The sequence below is a fragment of the Zophobas morio genome, unplaced genomic scaffold, assembly GCF_036711695.1.
Source record: "Zophobas morio isolate AGI-343-1 ecotype UQ-CSIRO unplaced genomic scaffold, CSIRO_AGI_Zmor_V1 ptg000669l, whole genome shotgun sequence".
NCBI classification, from domain to species: domain Eukaryota; kingdom Metazoa; phylum Arthropoda; class Insecta; order Coleoptera; family Tenebrionidae; genus Zophobas; species Zophobas morio.
The window spans coordinates 5191-16309 of record NW_026972772.1 but is presented as its reverse complement, the minus strand read 5'-3'; the positions used below and the strand labels follow the sequence as shown (position 1 = coordinate 16309).

The window sequence follows — 11119 nt, the reverse complement described above, 5'->3', positions numbered from 1 at the left end:
AAAAAGTTGCAAATGGAAAATAAAAAATTAAGAAATGAAAAATGAAAAATCGAAAAATTGCAAAACTTGAAATCAAAATTTGGGGAAACTGAAAAACAAATAAAATCAAAAACATGAAAAATCGAAAAACTGGAAGATCGAAATGTTGAAAAACAAAAAAATTTGAAAAATTCGTCGACTGCAAAACCAAGATGCCTCAACAAAGGAAAACCATATAGGTGTTGATAAATGTGTAAAATAAAAATCAAAAAAAGTTTAAAGATTGAGCGAGTTTCATTTTTGTTTATTCCCACAAAGTGAAAACTTAAAGATATTACACATCATACAGTGCTACCGTTCTATATTTTTAATAATATTTATTATACTAGGCACTTTTTAAAACTTTTCTCCCATTTTGATATTGTATGTTTCTGTTGTTAAAACGAACAAGTTGACCTGCCTTATCGTTGATGTCTATCAAAGCGTAGTACTAAAATTTTAAATTATCTTGTTTATTTGTTTCACACCGATCATGCCTAATACCTGTGAAAGTGATATATAGGACGGTCCTTGAAAGATTACATAAGTTACGATTTCGTCGCACTTTGGCCTCATATACGACCCAAAATAGCGAAAATATCTTATATATTTTTTCGGAATAAAGTCGCTAATGACTATTTCTTCTTGCAGAGGAACAGGGCCTTCGTTCATTTTATGAGAGATTTCTGGAATACTGCGAATTAAATTATCAAAAATAGGATTAGACTTTTCAGAAATCTACAAAAAAAACTGTCTTATGTGGCTATTTCAAGAAATTTAAGTACTTCAAAAAATGCACAAAGTGCAACAAATCCATCCTTGTGAGGAATTGCATTTTCAGGCTTTCCATATTTCGTTGCATAGAAAACCAAAGTAATTTCTAGCGGAAATCTTAAAAAAAAATTAATATATTTTTGGAACTGTTCTCGTGTGCATTTTACCTTTTATTGTTTATTCTGTGCTGAGAAGGCCATCGAAAATCAAATCGCAAAAAGGCAAAACTTCCGTTTAAACCACCTTTTGAAATTACTGCTTTGGTTGACATGTCCTCCAAATATACGGCCACTATAATACGCTAAGTCAGTCATTTTTGGCTTAAGGCTGTTACTACACCAAAGGGAGAAAGAAATAGCGTCGGTCGAATATAAGAATAAATAGTAGAGTAACATAATTATTCAAGGTTTTAATGTCACATTTTTTAATTTTTAATTTGTCCATTTTTTAATTTTTCAAATTTTCACAACGTGTTTTGATGTTCCACAGGTAAACATCGAAAATGTCGCAGCAGGGAAACTCCTGCAAAATCTCCTAGTCTACATTTTTTTTTAATTTCAGTTTTCATAAATTTGTTCTTTTTTGTTAAAAAAATGAAAAATAAAAACCGAAAAAATGAAATAATAAAGATCGAGAACTGGAAAAATTGAAAATCTAAAAATTGCATAATTGTAAAATTGAAAAATTAAAAAAACTACAAGTTGAAAAATCGAAAAATTAAAAATTGAGAATGGGAAAATTTTGGTGGTTGAGAAATTAAGAAATTACGAAATTGGAAAATTGAAAAATCCAGAAAACCAAAAATTGAAGAATTAAAAATCCAAAAATGGAAAAATAAAAAAAGAACTTGAAAAATCTAACATGTGATTGACAAATTTAATTGAGAAATAAAAAAAAATTCAAAGCTGGAAAAAATGAACAATCAAAAAGCCGAAAAATTGAAAAATTGGAAACACAGAAAAATTGAAGAACCGAAAAACTAAAAGATTTTAAAATGAAGTCATTGAAACATTGTAAAAATTGAGAAATCGGAAAATTAAAAATCGAGAAACTGACAAATAGAAAAATCGCAAAATTGAAAAATCGAAAAATTGCAATATTGCAAAAAATCGAAATCTTGAAAAATCGAAAAATTGGGATAACGTATAAACTAAAAAACAAAAAACTGACATATCCACCAATTTAAAAACTGAAAAATCGAAAATCAAAAATTGAAAAATCCAAGAATTGTTCATTCAAAAAATTGTAACACGGAAGCATCAAACAAGCGAAAAATTAGTCAACTAGGAATTGAAAAAAAACCTAAAAATCGAAAAACCGTATGTAACACTGAAACATATAAAAACTGAAAAATTGAAAAATTAAAAAATCTAATTGAAAAATTGAAGAATTGTGAAATCATAAAATTGAAATTGAATTAAAATCGAAAAATTCAAAAGTTAAAAAAATCGATAAAATAGACAAAACGAAATACCCAAAAAAAATATATTTTAAATTGGAAAATAATGAAATCGAAAAATTGAAATTTTGGAAAATTAAAAAAAGGGGAATAATTGAAATATCGAAAGTTCCCAAAATTTCAAAATTCAAAAATCCAAAAATTAAAAAGCGAAAACTGAAAAAAATTGAAAATTGAAAAATTAAAACATTTAATTAAAAAAAACCAAACATTATGAAGCCGTAAGGTTAAAAAAATCAATAGTGAAAAATTTGAAATTTTCAAAACTTAAAAGATTGAAAATTGATAAACCCAAAAATCAAGGAACAAAAAATCGCAAAATCAAATTACCGAAAAATTGAAGAAACGAAAAACCGAAAAATTGTAAAAGAAAATCCGAAAAACAAAAAAAATGAAAAATGGAGTAATTAGCAAATCGAAAAATAGAAAAATTCCAACGTTGTAAGGTCGAAAAATCGAAAAATGTAAAAATTGAAAACGTTGGAATATCGAACAACTGAAAAAAAAACTTAAAAATCTAATTTGAAAAAAAAAACACCGAATGTGAAATTTTTCAAAGGTTAAAAAATTGAAAAAGTGTAAAGTAGAACCAAAAATCTAAAAAAATTGAAAATCAAGTCTATAATTCAAACATCGGAGAAAACCAAGCACACGAAAATTTAAAAATCGCGAAACGAAAAAATTAAAAATCAAAAGTTTGAAAAAATTAAAAATTAAAATCGAAAAATTCAAAAGTTGAAAAAATCGAAAAACAGAAGAAACGAAAAATCCAAAAAACAAAAGATTATTGAAAAATTAGAAAATCGAAAAATGAAATATCGTAAAATTAAAAGTAGAAAAGGGGAATAATTGAAACATCCAAAGTTCGCAAAATTTTAAAATTTAAAAATCGAAACTGCGAATCGTCAAGTTAAAAAACTGGAATACTCAACAGTCAAGAACTTGAAATTTTCAAAAGTTAAAACATTGACTACTTGAAAAACCGAAAAATCAAGGACGGAAAATAACAAAATTGAAAAAACAATAAATTAAATTATCGAAAAATTAAAGAGTTGTAAAATTGAAAAATTGCAAAATAAGAACCGAAAAACTAAAAAATTGCAAAAAATCGAAAACTTAAAAAACAGAAAAATTGTGAAAACTACAAACTAAAAAATAAAAAACTGAAATATCCATCAATTTAAAAACTGAAAAATCGAAAATCGAAGAATCGATAATCAAAAAATTGTAGCACCGAAACCTCAAATAACTGAAAAATTAGTAAACTAGGAACTTAAAACAAAAACTAAAACATCTAAAAACTTAAAATTTGAAAGATTAATAAAATAAAACACCCCAATGTGAAATTTTTCAAAAGTTAAAAAATCAAAAAAGTGTAAAATAAAATCGAAAATCTAAAAAACTGATAAATCAAGTATGTAATTCAAACGTCGGAAAAAACCAAGAACTCGAAAAATGAAAAATCGTGAAAGACTTGAAAAATATAGCTAATAAATGAAAAATTTAAAGATTGTGAATTCATAAGATTGAAAAAATTAAAAATTAAAATTAAAAACAGAAGAAATGAAAAATCTAATAAAACAAAAATTATTAAAAAATTGGAAAATTGTGAAATCGAAAAATTGAAATTTCGAAAAATTAAAAAAAAAAGAATAATTGAAATATCGAAAGTTCGCAAAATTTTAAAATTCTAAAATCGAAGACTTAAAAATTCAATAGTCAAAAACTTGAAATTTTTAAAAGTTAAAAGATAAAAAATTGAAAAACCCAAAAATCAAGGAATAAAATATCACAGAATCAAATTACCGAAAAATTGAAGAATTGTAAACTCGAAAAATTGCAAAATAAAAATTGAAAGTTCGAAAAATGGAGTAATTAAAAAATCTGAAAAACTGAGAAATCGGAAAATTAAAAAACAAGAAATAATAAATCGGGAAATTGAGAATTGAAACAACGAAAAACTGAAAAATGGGAAAATTAAAAATCGAAAACCGAAAAATATCAAAATTGAGACCTCGATAAGGTTTAAAAAACAAGAAATTAAATTATCTATACATTGAAAAATATAAAATCGAGAAACTGAGGAAACGAAAAACAGAAAAATCCAAAAATTGTAAAGGAAAAACCGAAAATGGAGTAATTAGAAAATCGAAAAATAGAAAAATTCCAACATTGTACGGTCATAAAATCAAAAAATTTAAAGATTCAAAAACGCTAGAACATCGAACAACTGAAGAATTAAAAATCTAATTGAAAAAAAACACCGAATGTGAAATTTTGCAAAAGTTAAAAAAACGAAAAATTGTAAAATAAAACCGAAAATCTAAAAAAATTGAAAAATCAAGTATGCAATTCAAACATCGGAGAAAACCAAGAATCGAAAATTTAAATCGAGAAATAGAAAAATAAAAAATCAAAAGCTTGAAAAATGTAGGTAATGGATGAAAAATTCAAACTGCGAAATCATTGAAAAAATAAAAAATTATTAAAAAATTGGAGAATGATGAAATCGAAAGCTTGAAATTTCGGAAAATTAAAAGACAACGAGTATGATTGAAATAACGAAAATTCGCAAAATTTTAAAATAAAAAAATCGAAACATTGTGAAATCGTAAAGTTGAAAAATTCAATAGTCAAAAATTTCAAATTTTAAAAGTTATAAGATCGAAAAATTGAAAAACCCAAAAATCAAGGAAGAAAAAATCGCAAAACCAAATTACCGAAAAACTGAAGAATTGTAAAATCGAAAAATTGCTAAATAAAAATCGAAAATTGAAAGTTCGAAAAATGGAGTAATTGAAAATTCTGAAAAACTGAGAAATCGAAAAATTGAAAAACAAGAAATAAAAAATTGGAACATGGGAAAATTAAAAATCGAGAACCGAAAAATAGCAAAATTGAAACCCCGACAAAGTTTAAAAAACAAGAAATTTAATTATCTAAATATTGAAAAATATAAAATCGAAAAACTCAGGAAACCAAAAACGGAAAAATCAAAAAACAGTAAAAAAAACGAAAAACAAAAAAATTGAAAAATGGAGTAATTAGAAAATCAAAAAATTGAAAAATTCCAACATTGTAAAGTCGAAAAAGGGAATAACTAAAATATCGGTAAAATTCAGAAACAAAAATTTACGAATTGAAAAATTTTAAACTGAAAACTGAAAAAAATTGCAAATCGAAAAATTAAAAACTGGGAAACTAAAAAATCGAAAGAATGAAAATTGAAAAATTAAAAAATATAATTGAAAAATTGAAGAATTGCGAAATCATTACATGAAAAAATAATAAAATAAAACACCGAAATGTGAAATTTTCCAAAAGTTAAAAAATAGAAAAAGTGTAAAATAAAACCGAAAATTTAAAAAAAATTAAAAATCAAGTATGCAATTCAAAAATCAGAGAAAACCAAGAACTCGAAAATTTAAAAATCGAGGAATGGAAAAATAAAAAAATCAAAACCTTAAAAAATATAGGTAATGAATAAAAATTCAAAAATTGCGAAATCATGAAATTGAAAAAATTAAAAACTGAATTCAAAAAATTCACAAGTTAAAAGATCGAATAACAGACCATACGAAAAATCAAAAAACAAAATTATTGAAAAATTGGAAGATCGAAAAATGAAATATCCTAAAATAAAAAATTGAAAAAGGGAATAATTGAAACACCCAAAGTTGGCAAAATTTCAAAATTGAAAAATTAAAAAATCTGAAAAATGAAGTCATTGAAACATTGTAAAAATTGAGAAATAGGAAAATTAAAAATCGAGAAATTGACAAATAGAAAAATTGAAAAATCTAAAAATTGTGAAATTGAAAAATCGAAAAGTTAAAAAATTGCAAAAAAAACGAAAAGTTGTGAAAACGTACAAACTAAAAAATTAAAAATTGTTCAATCAAAAAATTAAACACCGAAAAATTAGTAAACTAGGAATTGAAAAAAAAAAACTGAAACATCTAAAAACTGAAAAATGGACAAATTAAAAAATCTAATTGAAAAATTGAAGAATTACGAAATCATAAAATTGAAAAAATTATAAAATAAAACACCGAAATGTGAAATTTTTCAAAAGTTAAAAAATAGAAAAAGTGTAAAATACAACCGAAAATCTAAAAAAATTGAAAAATCAAGTCTGTAATTCAAACATCGGAGAAAATCAAGAACTCGAAAATTTAAAAATCGAGAAATGGGAAAATAAAAAAATCAAAAACTTGAAATGTCCAAAGTTTGCAAAATTCCAAAATTCAAAAATCGAAAAATTAAAAATCTGAAAATTGAATAATTAAAATATTTCATTGAAAGATCGAAATATTGAGAAATCGTAAATTAAAAAAATTGGAATATTCAACAGTCAAAAGTTTGAAATAAACTTGAAATTTTCAAAACTTAAAAAATTGAAAAGTTGGAAAACCGAAACATCAAGGACGGAAAATCACACAATTGCGAAAACAATAAATTAAATTATCGAAAAATTGGAAAATAAGAACTGAAAAACTAAAAAATTGAAAAATGAAGTAATTGAAGCATTGTAAAAATTGAGAAATTGGAAAATTACAAATCGAGAAATTGACAAATCGAAAAATTGTAAACTTGAAAAATCAAAAAATTAAAAAATTGCAAAAAATCGAAAACTTGAAAACCGAAAAATTGTGAAAACGTACAAAATAAAAAATAAAAAATTGAAACATTTACCAATTTAAAAACTGAAAAAACGAAAATCGAAAAATTGAAAAATCTAAGAATTGTTCATTCAAAATATTGTAACACCGAAACATTAAATAACCGAAAAATTAGTCAACTAGAAATTGAATAAAAAAAACTAAAAATCGAAAAACTGTATGTAACACTGAAACATATAAAACTGAAAAATTGAAAAATTAAAAAATCTAATTGAAAAATTGACGAATTGCGAAATCATAAAATTGAAAAATTGAAGAATTGCGAAATCATAAAATTGAAATTGAATTAAAATCGAAAAATTCAAAAGTTAAAAAATCGATAAAACAGACAAAACGAAATACCCCCCCCCCCTTAAAAAGAACAAAAAATTATTATAAAATTGAAAAATAATGAAATCGAAAAATTGAAATTTTGGAAAATTAAAAAAAGGGAATAATTGAAATATTCAAAGTTCCCAAAACTTTAAAATTCAAAAATCCAAAAATTAAAAAGCGAACCGTTAAGTTAAAAAAGTTCAATAGTCAAAAAATTTGAAATTTTCTGAAGTTAAAAGATCGAAAAATTAAAAAACCCAAAAATCAAGAAACAAAAAATCGCAAAATTAAACTACCGAAAAATTGAAGAATTGTAAAATCGAAAAATTGCAAAATAAAAATCGAAAATTGAAAGTTCGAAAAATTGAATAATTGAAAAATCTGAAAAACTGAGAAAACGAAAAACTGAAAAACGAGAAATGAAAAATCGGAAAATTAAAAATCGAGAACGGAAAAATAGCAAAATTGAAACTTCGACAAGGTTTAAGAAACAAGAAATTAAATTATCTAAATATTGAAAAATATAAAATCGAAAAACTCAGGAAACCAAAAACGGAAAAATCGAAAAATAGTAAAAAAAAAACGAAAAACAAAAAAAATTGAAAAATGGAGTAATTCGAAAATCAAAAAATTGAAAAATTCCAACATTGTAAAGTCGAAAAAGGGAATAACTAAAATATCGGTAAAATTGAGATATAAAAAATTTACAAATAGAAAAATAAATTTTAAACTGGAAAACTAAAAAATCGAAAAATTTCAAAATTCAAATTCTGAAAAGTTTAAAACATAAAACATTGCGCATCAAGAAATTGAAGAATCAAAAAACTGAAAGATCAAAACGGAGAATTAAATACCGAGAAGTGAAAAAAGTAACAAATTGAAAATTCAAACAAAGCAAAATAAAAACGAAAAAACTAAGCAACGAGAAATTAAAAAATCGATAAAACAATAAATTTAAAAATTGAAAAATCGAAAGAAACTATCTTTTGCCCGCTTCAATGTAACAACCGCCTTAAGCGACTAAAACCTGTGTAATCCTCGTTTCTAATGTTGGCTTTTAATTTTTCACTAATTTTATTGTTAAATTGTAAAGGAGCAGTTTTAGCGAGTGTAGCGTTCTTTATGTGGATATTTATGGGGGATTGCTTTCTTCCATCTAAACAATCTTTGGCAGGCCATTTCCCTAAAATTGGTATTACATCTATGTTATTCAAAAGTTCCTAAACACTCGACTAAATTTATCTTACTCTGTTCTAAGTAATTCCAGTCAGCCACCGCTTTATTCGCTACAAAAATGCCTAAAAGCAATTTTACAAATAAATAAATAAATAAATAAATAAATAATAATAAAGTTAATAGTACTTACAGACGAAAAATAAAATACAGAAGTTGGTCATTTCCGCATTCGTTAGGGCGTGAAGTAGGGCAAAAGACACATATAAAATGTTTTAAAAGTTCTTTTATACTAAAGGCTGCACATGAATATGTTAAGTAAGTACATAAATTTTCATGTGGCAATAGATAATATTATGTATTTCTGTCACCAAAAATAGTTTATTGCAAACATCCATACTAATTAATGGTACTTTCGCAAAAAAAGCTATGACAATAACAAAAAAACAAAAATAATTTGCGTTTCCACTGCTTATCAAAAAACTAATGGTCGCATAAAGAAATGGAAAAGTCCAAATTATATAGAATTTCCTAGCTATTGAAGTCATTAACTTGTTGATGGCGATGAATATACAAACGCTGATAGCGATAACACAAACACAACATAATAATTAAAATAATAAAACAAACCTGTCAAAAACAAAAATTGTAAGAACTTTTAGTGATTTCAAGTTTGCAGTTGGTAGTGTTAATGTTGGCAGAACTAGCCGTCACCTGTCAAACCCGTCAATCGACTTATCTAACCTCACCACTTTATTTTCGTTTAAAACCGGCGCCTTGTTAGTGATTATTGATTAATAACCCCCAAAATGGACGAAAACCCCCAAAAAGGCCCCATTTGTTTGATCGTTTTAGGCATGGCAGGCTCCGGCAAAACTTCCCTCGTCACCCGATTAACGAACTCCCCGAAGAAGCCCTACGTTATAAATCTGGACCCCGCATGCATCCAGTTACCGTATTTCGCCAACATTGGTAACCCACCCTCGACAGCCCCAATTCACTTTTCACGTTTTTCAAATTCCAGACATCAGAGACACCGTCAACTACAAAGAAGTCATGAAACAATATAAACTGGGCCCGAATGGGGCCATCGTGACCTCGCTTAACCTATTCTCGACGAAGTTCTCCGAAGTCATCGGGTTTGTGGAAAAGTCACCCAACGAACTGTGCATTTTGGACACCCCAGGACAGATTGAGGTGTTCACTTGGTCAGTTTCCGGTTCTATTATCACGGAAACTTTGGCTTCGAGTTTACCCACTGCTATTTTGTACGTTGTGGACTGCGTCCGCAGCACCTCGCCGGTGACTTTCATGTCCAACATGCTCTACGCGTGTTCGATTTTATACAAAACTCGGCTACCGTTTATTATTGTTATGAACAAAGTGGATATAGTTGATCATTCGTACGCTGTCGACTGGATGAATGACTTTGAGTCGTTCCAACAGGCTTTGGAAGCCGATGAGAGCTACATTAGCAACTTGACTCGCTCCATGGCGCTGACTCTCGATGAGTTCTACCGAAATTTGAAAGTTTGTGGGGTGAGCGCAGCCACGGGACAGGGGGTTGAGGACTTGTATAAATTAATAGAGGAGGCGCGGGTGTCATACGAACAGTGAGTTTCAAACTACGCTTTTTTTACTATTAATAAGTTTTGTGGTTAAAGGGAGTACCGAAGCGAATGGGAAAAAATTAAGACGAAGATTGAGGTTCAAAAAAACGAAAAAGCGGAAATTTCTGGTGGTCAGTGTTTTACTTTGTCGGCTGGTGCGGAACTCTCAGATGTGTTTCTGAGGCGTCCGGGGAATGTGAGTAGTTCAGACTCGGAAGGGGAGGAGGTTCCATTTCAAAGTATTGTGGTCGTTTTGGGAGTTTTTGTATTTATTTTTGTTTTGTAGTTGCCGAAGAAGATGTAGAAGCTAACACTTTTAAGAGGGTTGTAAGGCAACAAAGAGAGATGCAAATAAAGAGGGCGAAGGAAGCGGAGAGTAAAAAGAAGGCGGCGGAAACCACGTAGTGTGTGATTGTTTTGTATTAACTTTTAAGAATAAAGTGCGGTTATTTTTCTATTACAAATTTTTTAACTGAAAAATAATACACTTTTGAAAAAAACAAAAAGCCTAATTGTTGTAAAAGTTGAGACATTGTAAAATCGAAAAACTGAAGAAGCCAAAAATTGAAAAATGGAAAAATAAAAATCGAAAAATAAAAAAATTAAAATCGAGGAAACGAAAAATTGGAAAAACAGAAAATTAAATTACTCAAAATTGAAAAAATTGAGGGAAAATATAGACAAATCGAAAAAATAAAAATCTAGAAATTGAAAAATCGAAAAAGAGACACTCAAACACTGAAAAACGGAAAGATTAAAGATTTCTTGATTTTCAATTTTTTTGTTGGAGTTTTCAATATCTTCATTGAAAAATCCAAATGAAAAATATAAAATTTGCGAAATCGTAAAAAAAATGAATAATTAAAAACTTGTTAAAAATGTCGAAAAATCGAAAAACTGCAAAATACCTATCGAAAAGAACGAAAAATATAAGAAAAGGACGAATAGTTGCCGAAAAAATTAAGAATACAAAAAAATGATAATCAAGAAATTCAAAAATCGCAAAACGAAACGGGAAAAAATTGATAAATAAAAAATCGAAAACATGAAAAAATCCAAAAATTGCGAAAACGTAATAATGAAAAAAA

The 11119-nt window shown here is 26.7% G+C and overlaps 2 protein-coding genes across 2 annotated transcripts; one reads left to right on the top strand and one right to left on the bottom strand.

Annotated features, from left to right (window-relative positions):
- Window positions 1–339: 339 nt before the first annotated feature.
- LOC135121693 (receptor-type tyrosine-protein phosphatase gamma-like) lies at window positions 340–8696 on the bottom strand. Its single transcript, XM_064045980.1, has 7 exons — window positions 8615–8696; window positions 8496–8546; window positions 8276–8431; window positions 960–1083; window positions 804–909; window positions 523–756; window positions 340–469 (listed from the first exon to the last, which is right to left on the bottom strand). The coding sequence occupies exons 1-7, from the start codon at window positions 8643–8645 to the stop codon at window positions 365–367; spliced, it is 807 nt and encodes a 268-aa protein (XP_063902050.1). The 5' UTR covers window positions 8646–8696; the 3' UTR covers window positions 340–364.
- Window positions 8697–9130: 434 nt separating this feature from the next.
- Window positions 9131–10495, top strand: LOC135121688 (GPN-loop GTPase 1-like). The gene is made up of 4 exons (XM_064045977.1): window positions 9131–9393; window positions 9446–10034; window positions 10086–10270; window positions 10318–10495. Exons 1-4 carry the CDS (start codon window positions 9231–9233, stop codon window positions 10434–10436), a joined length of 1056 nt encoding a protein of 351 aa, XP_063902047.1. The 5' UTR covers window positions 9131–9230; the 3' UTR covers window positions 10437–10495.
- The last annotated feature ends 624 nt before the right edge of the window (window positions 10496–11119 follow it).

What these genes read in the sequence shown, in the direction of transcription:
- LOC135121688 (XM_064045977.1), top strand. Translation starts at nt 9,231, where the DNA reads ATGGACGAAAACCCCCAAAAAGGCCCCATTTGTTTGATCGTTTTAGGC. An exon ending in ACCGTATTTCGCCAACATTG is followed by an intron (nt 9,394 to 9,445) that starts GTAACCCACCCT and finishes TTCAAATTCCAG; the next exon opens with ACATCAGAGACACCGTCAAC. An exon ending in GCGCGGGTGTCATACGAACA is followed by an intron (nt 10,035 to 10,085) that starts GTGAGTTTCAAA and finishes TTGTGGTTAAAG; the next exon opens with GGAGTACCGAAGCGAATGGG.
- LOC135121693 (XM_064045980.1), bottom strand. Translation starts at nt 8,645, where the DNA reads ATGACCAACTTCTGTATTTTATTTTTCGTCT. An exon ending in CTGGAATTACTTAGAACAGA is followed by an intron (nt 8,432 to 8,495) that starts GTAAGATAAATT and finishes TACCAATTTTAG; the next exon opens with GGAAATGGCCTGCCAAAGAT. An exon ending in CCTATATATCACTTTCACAG is followed by an intron (nt 470 to 522) that starts GTATTAGGCATG and finishes TTAAAATTTTAG; the next exon opens with TACTACGCTTTGATAGACAT.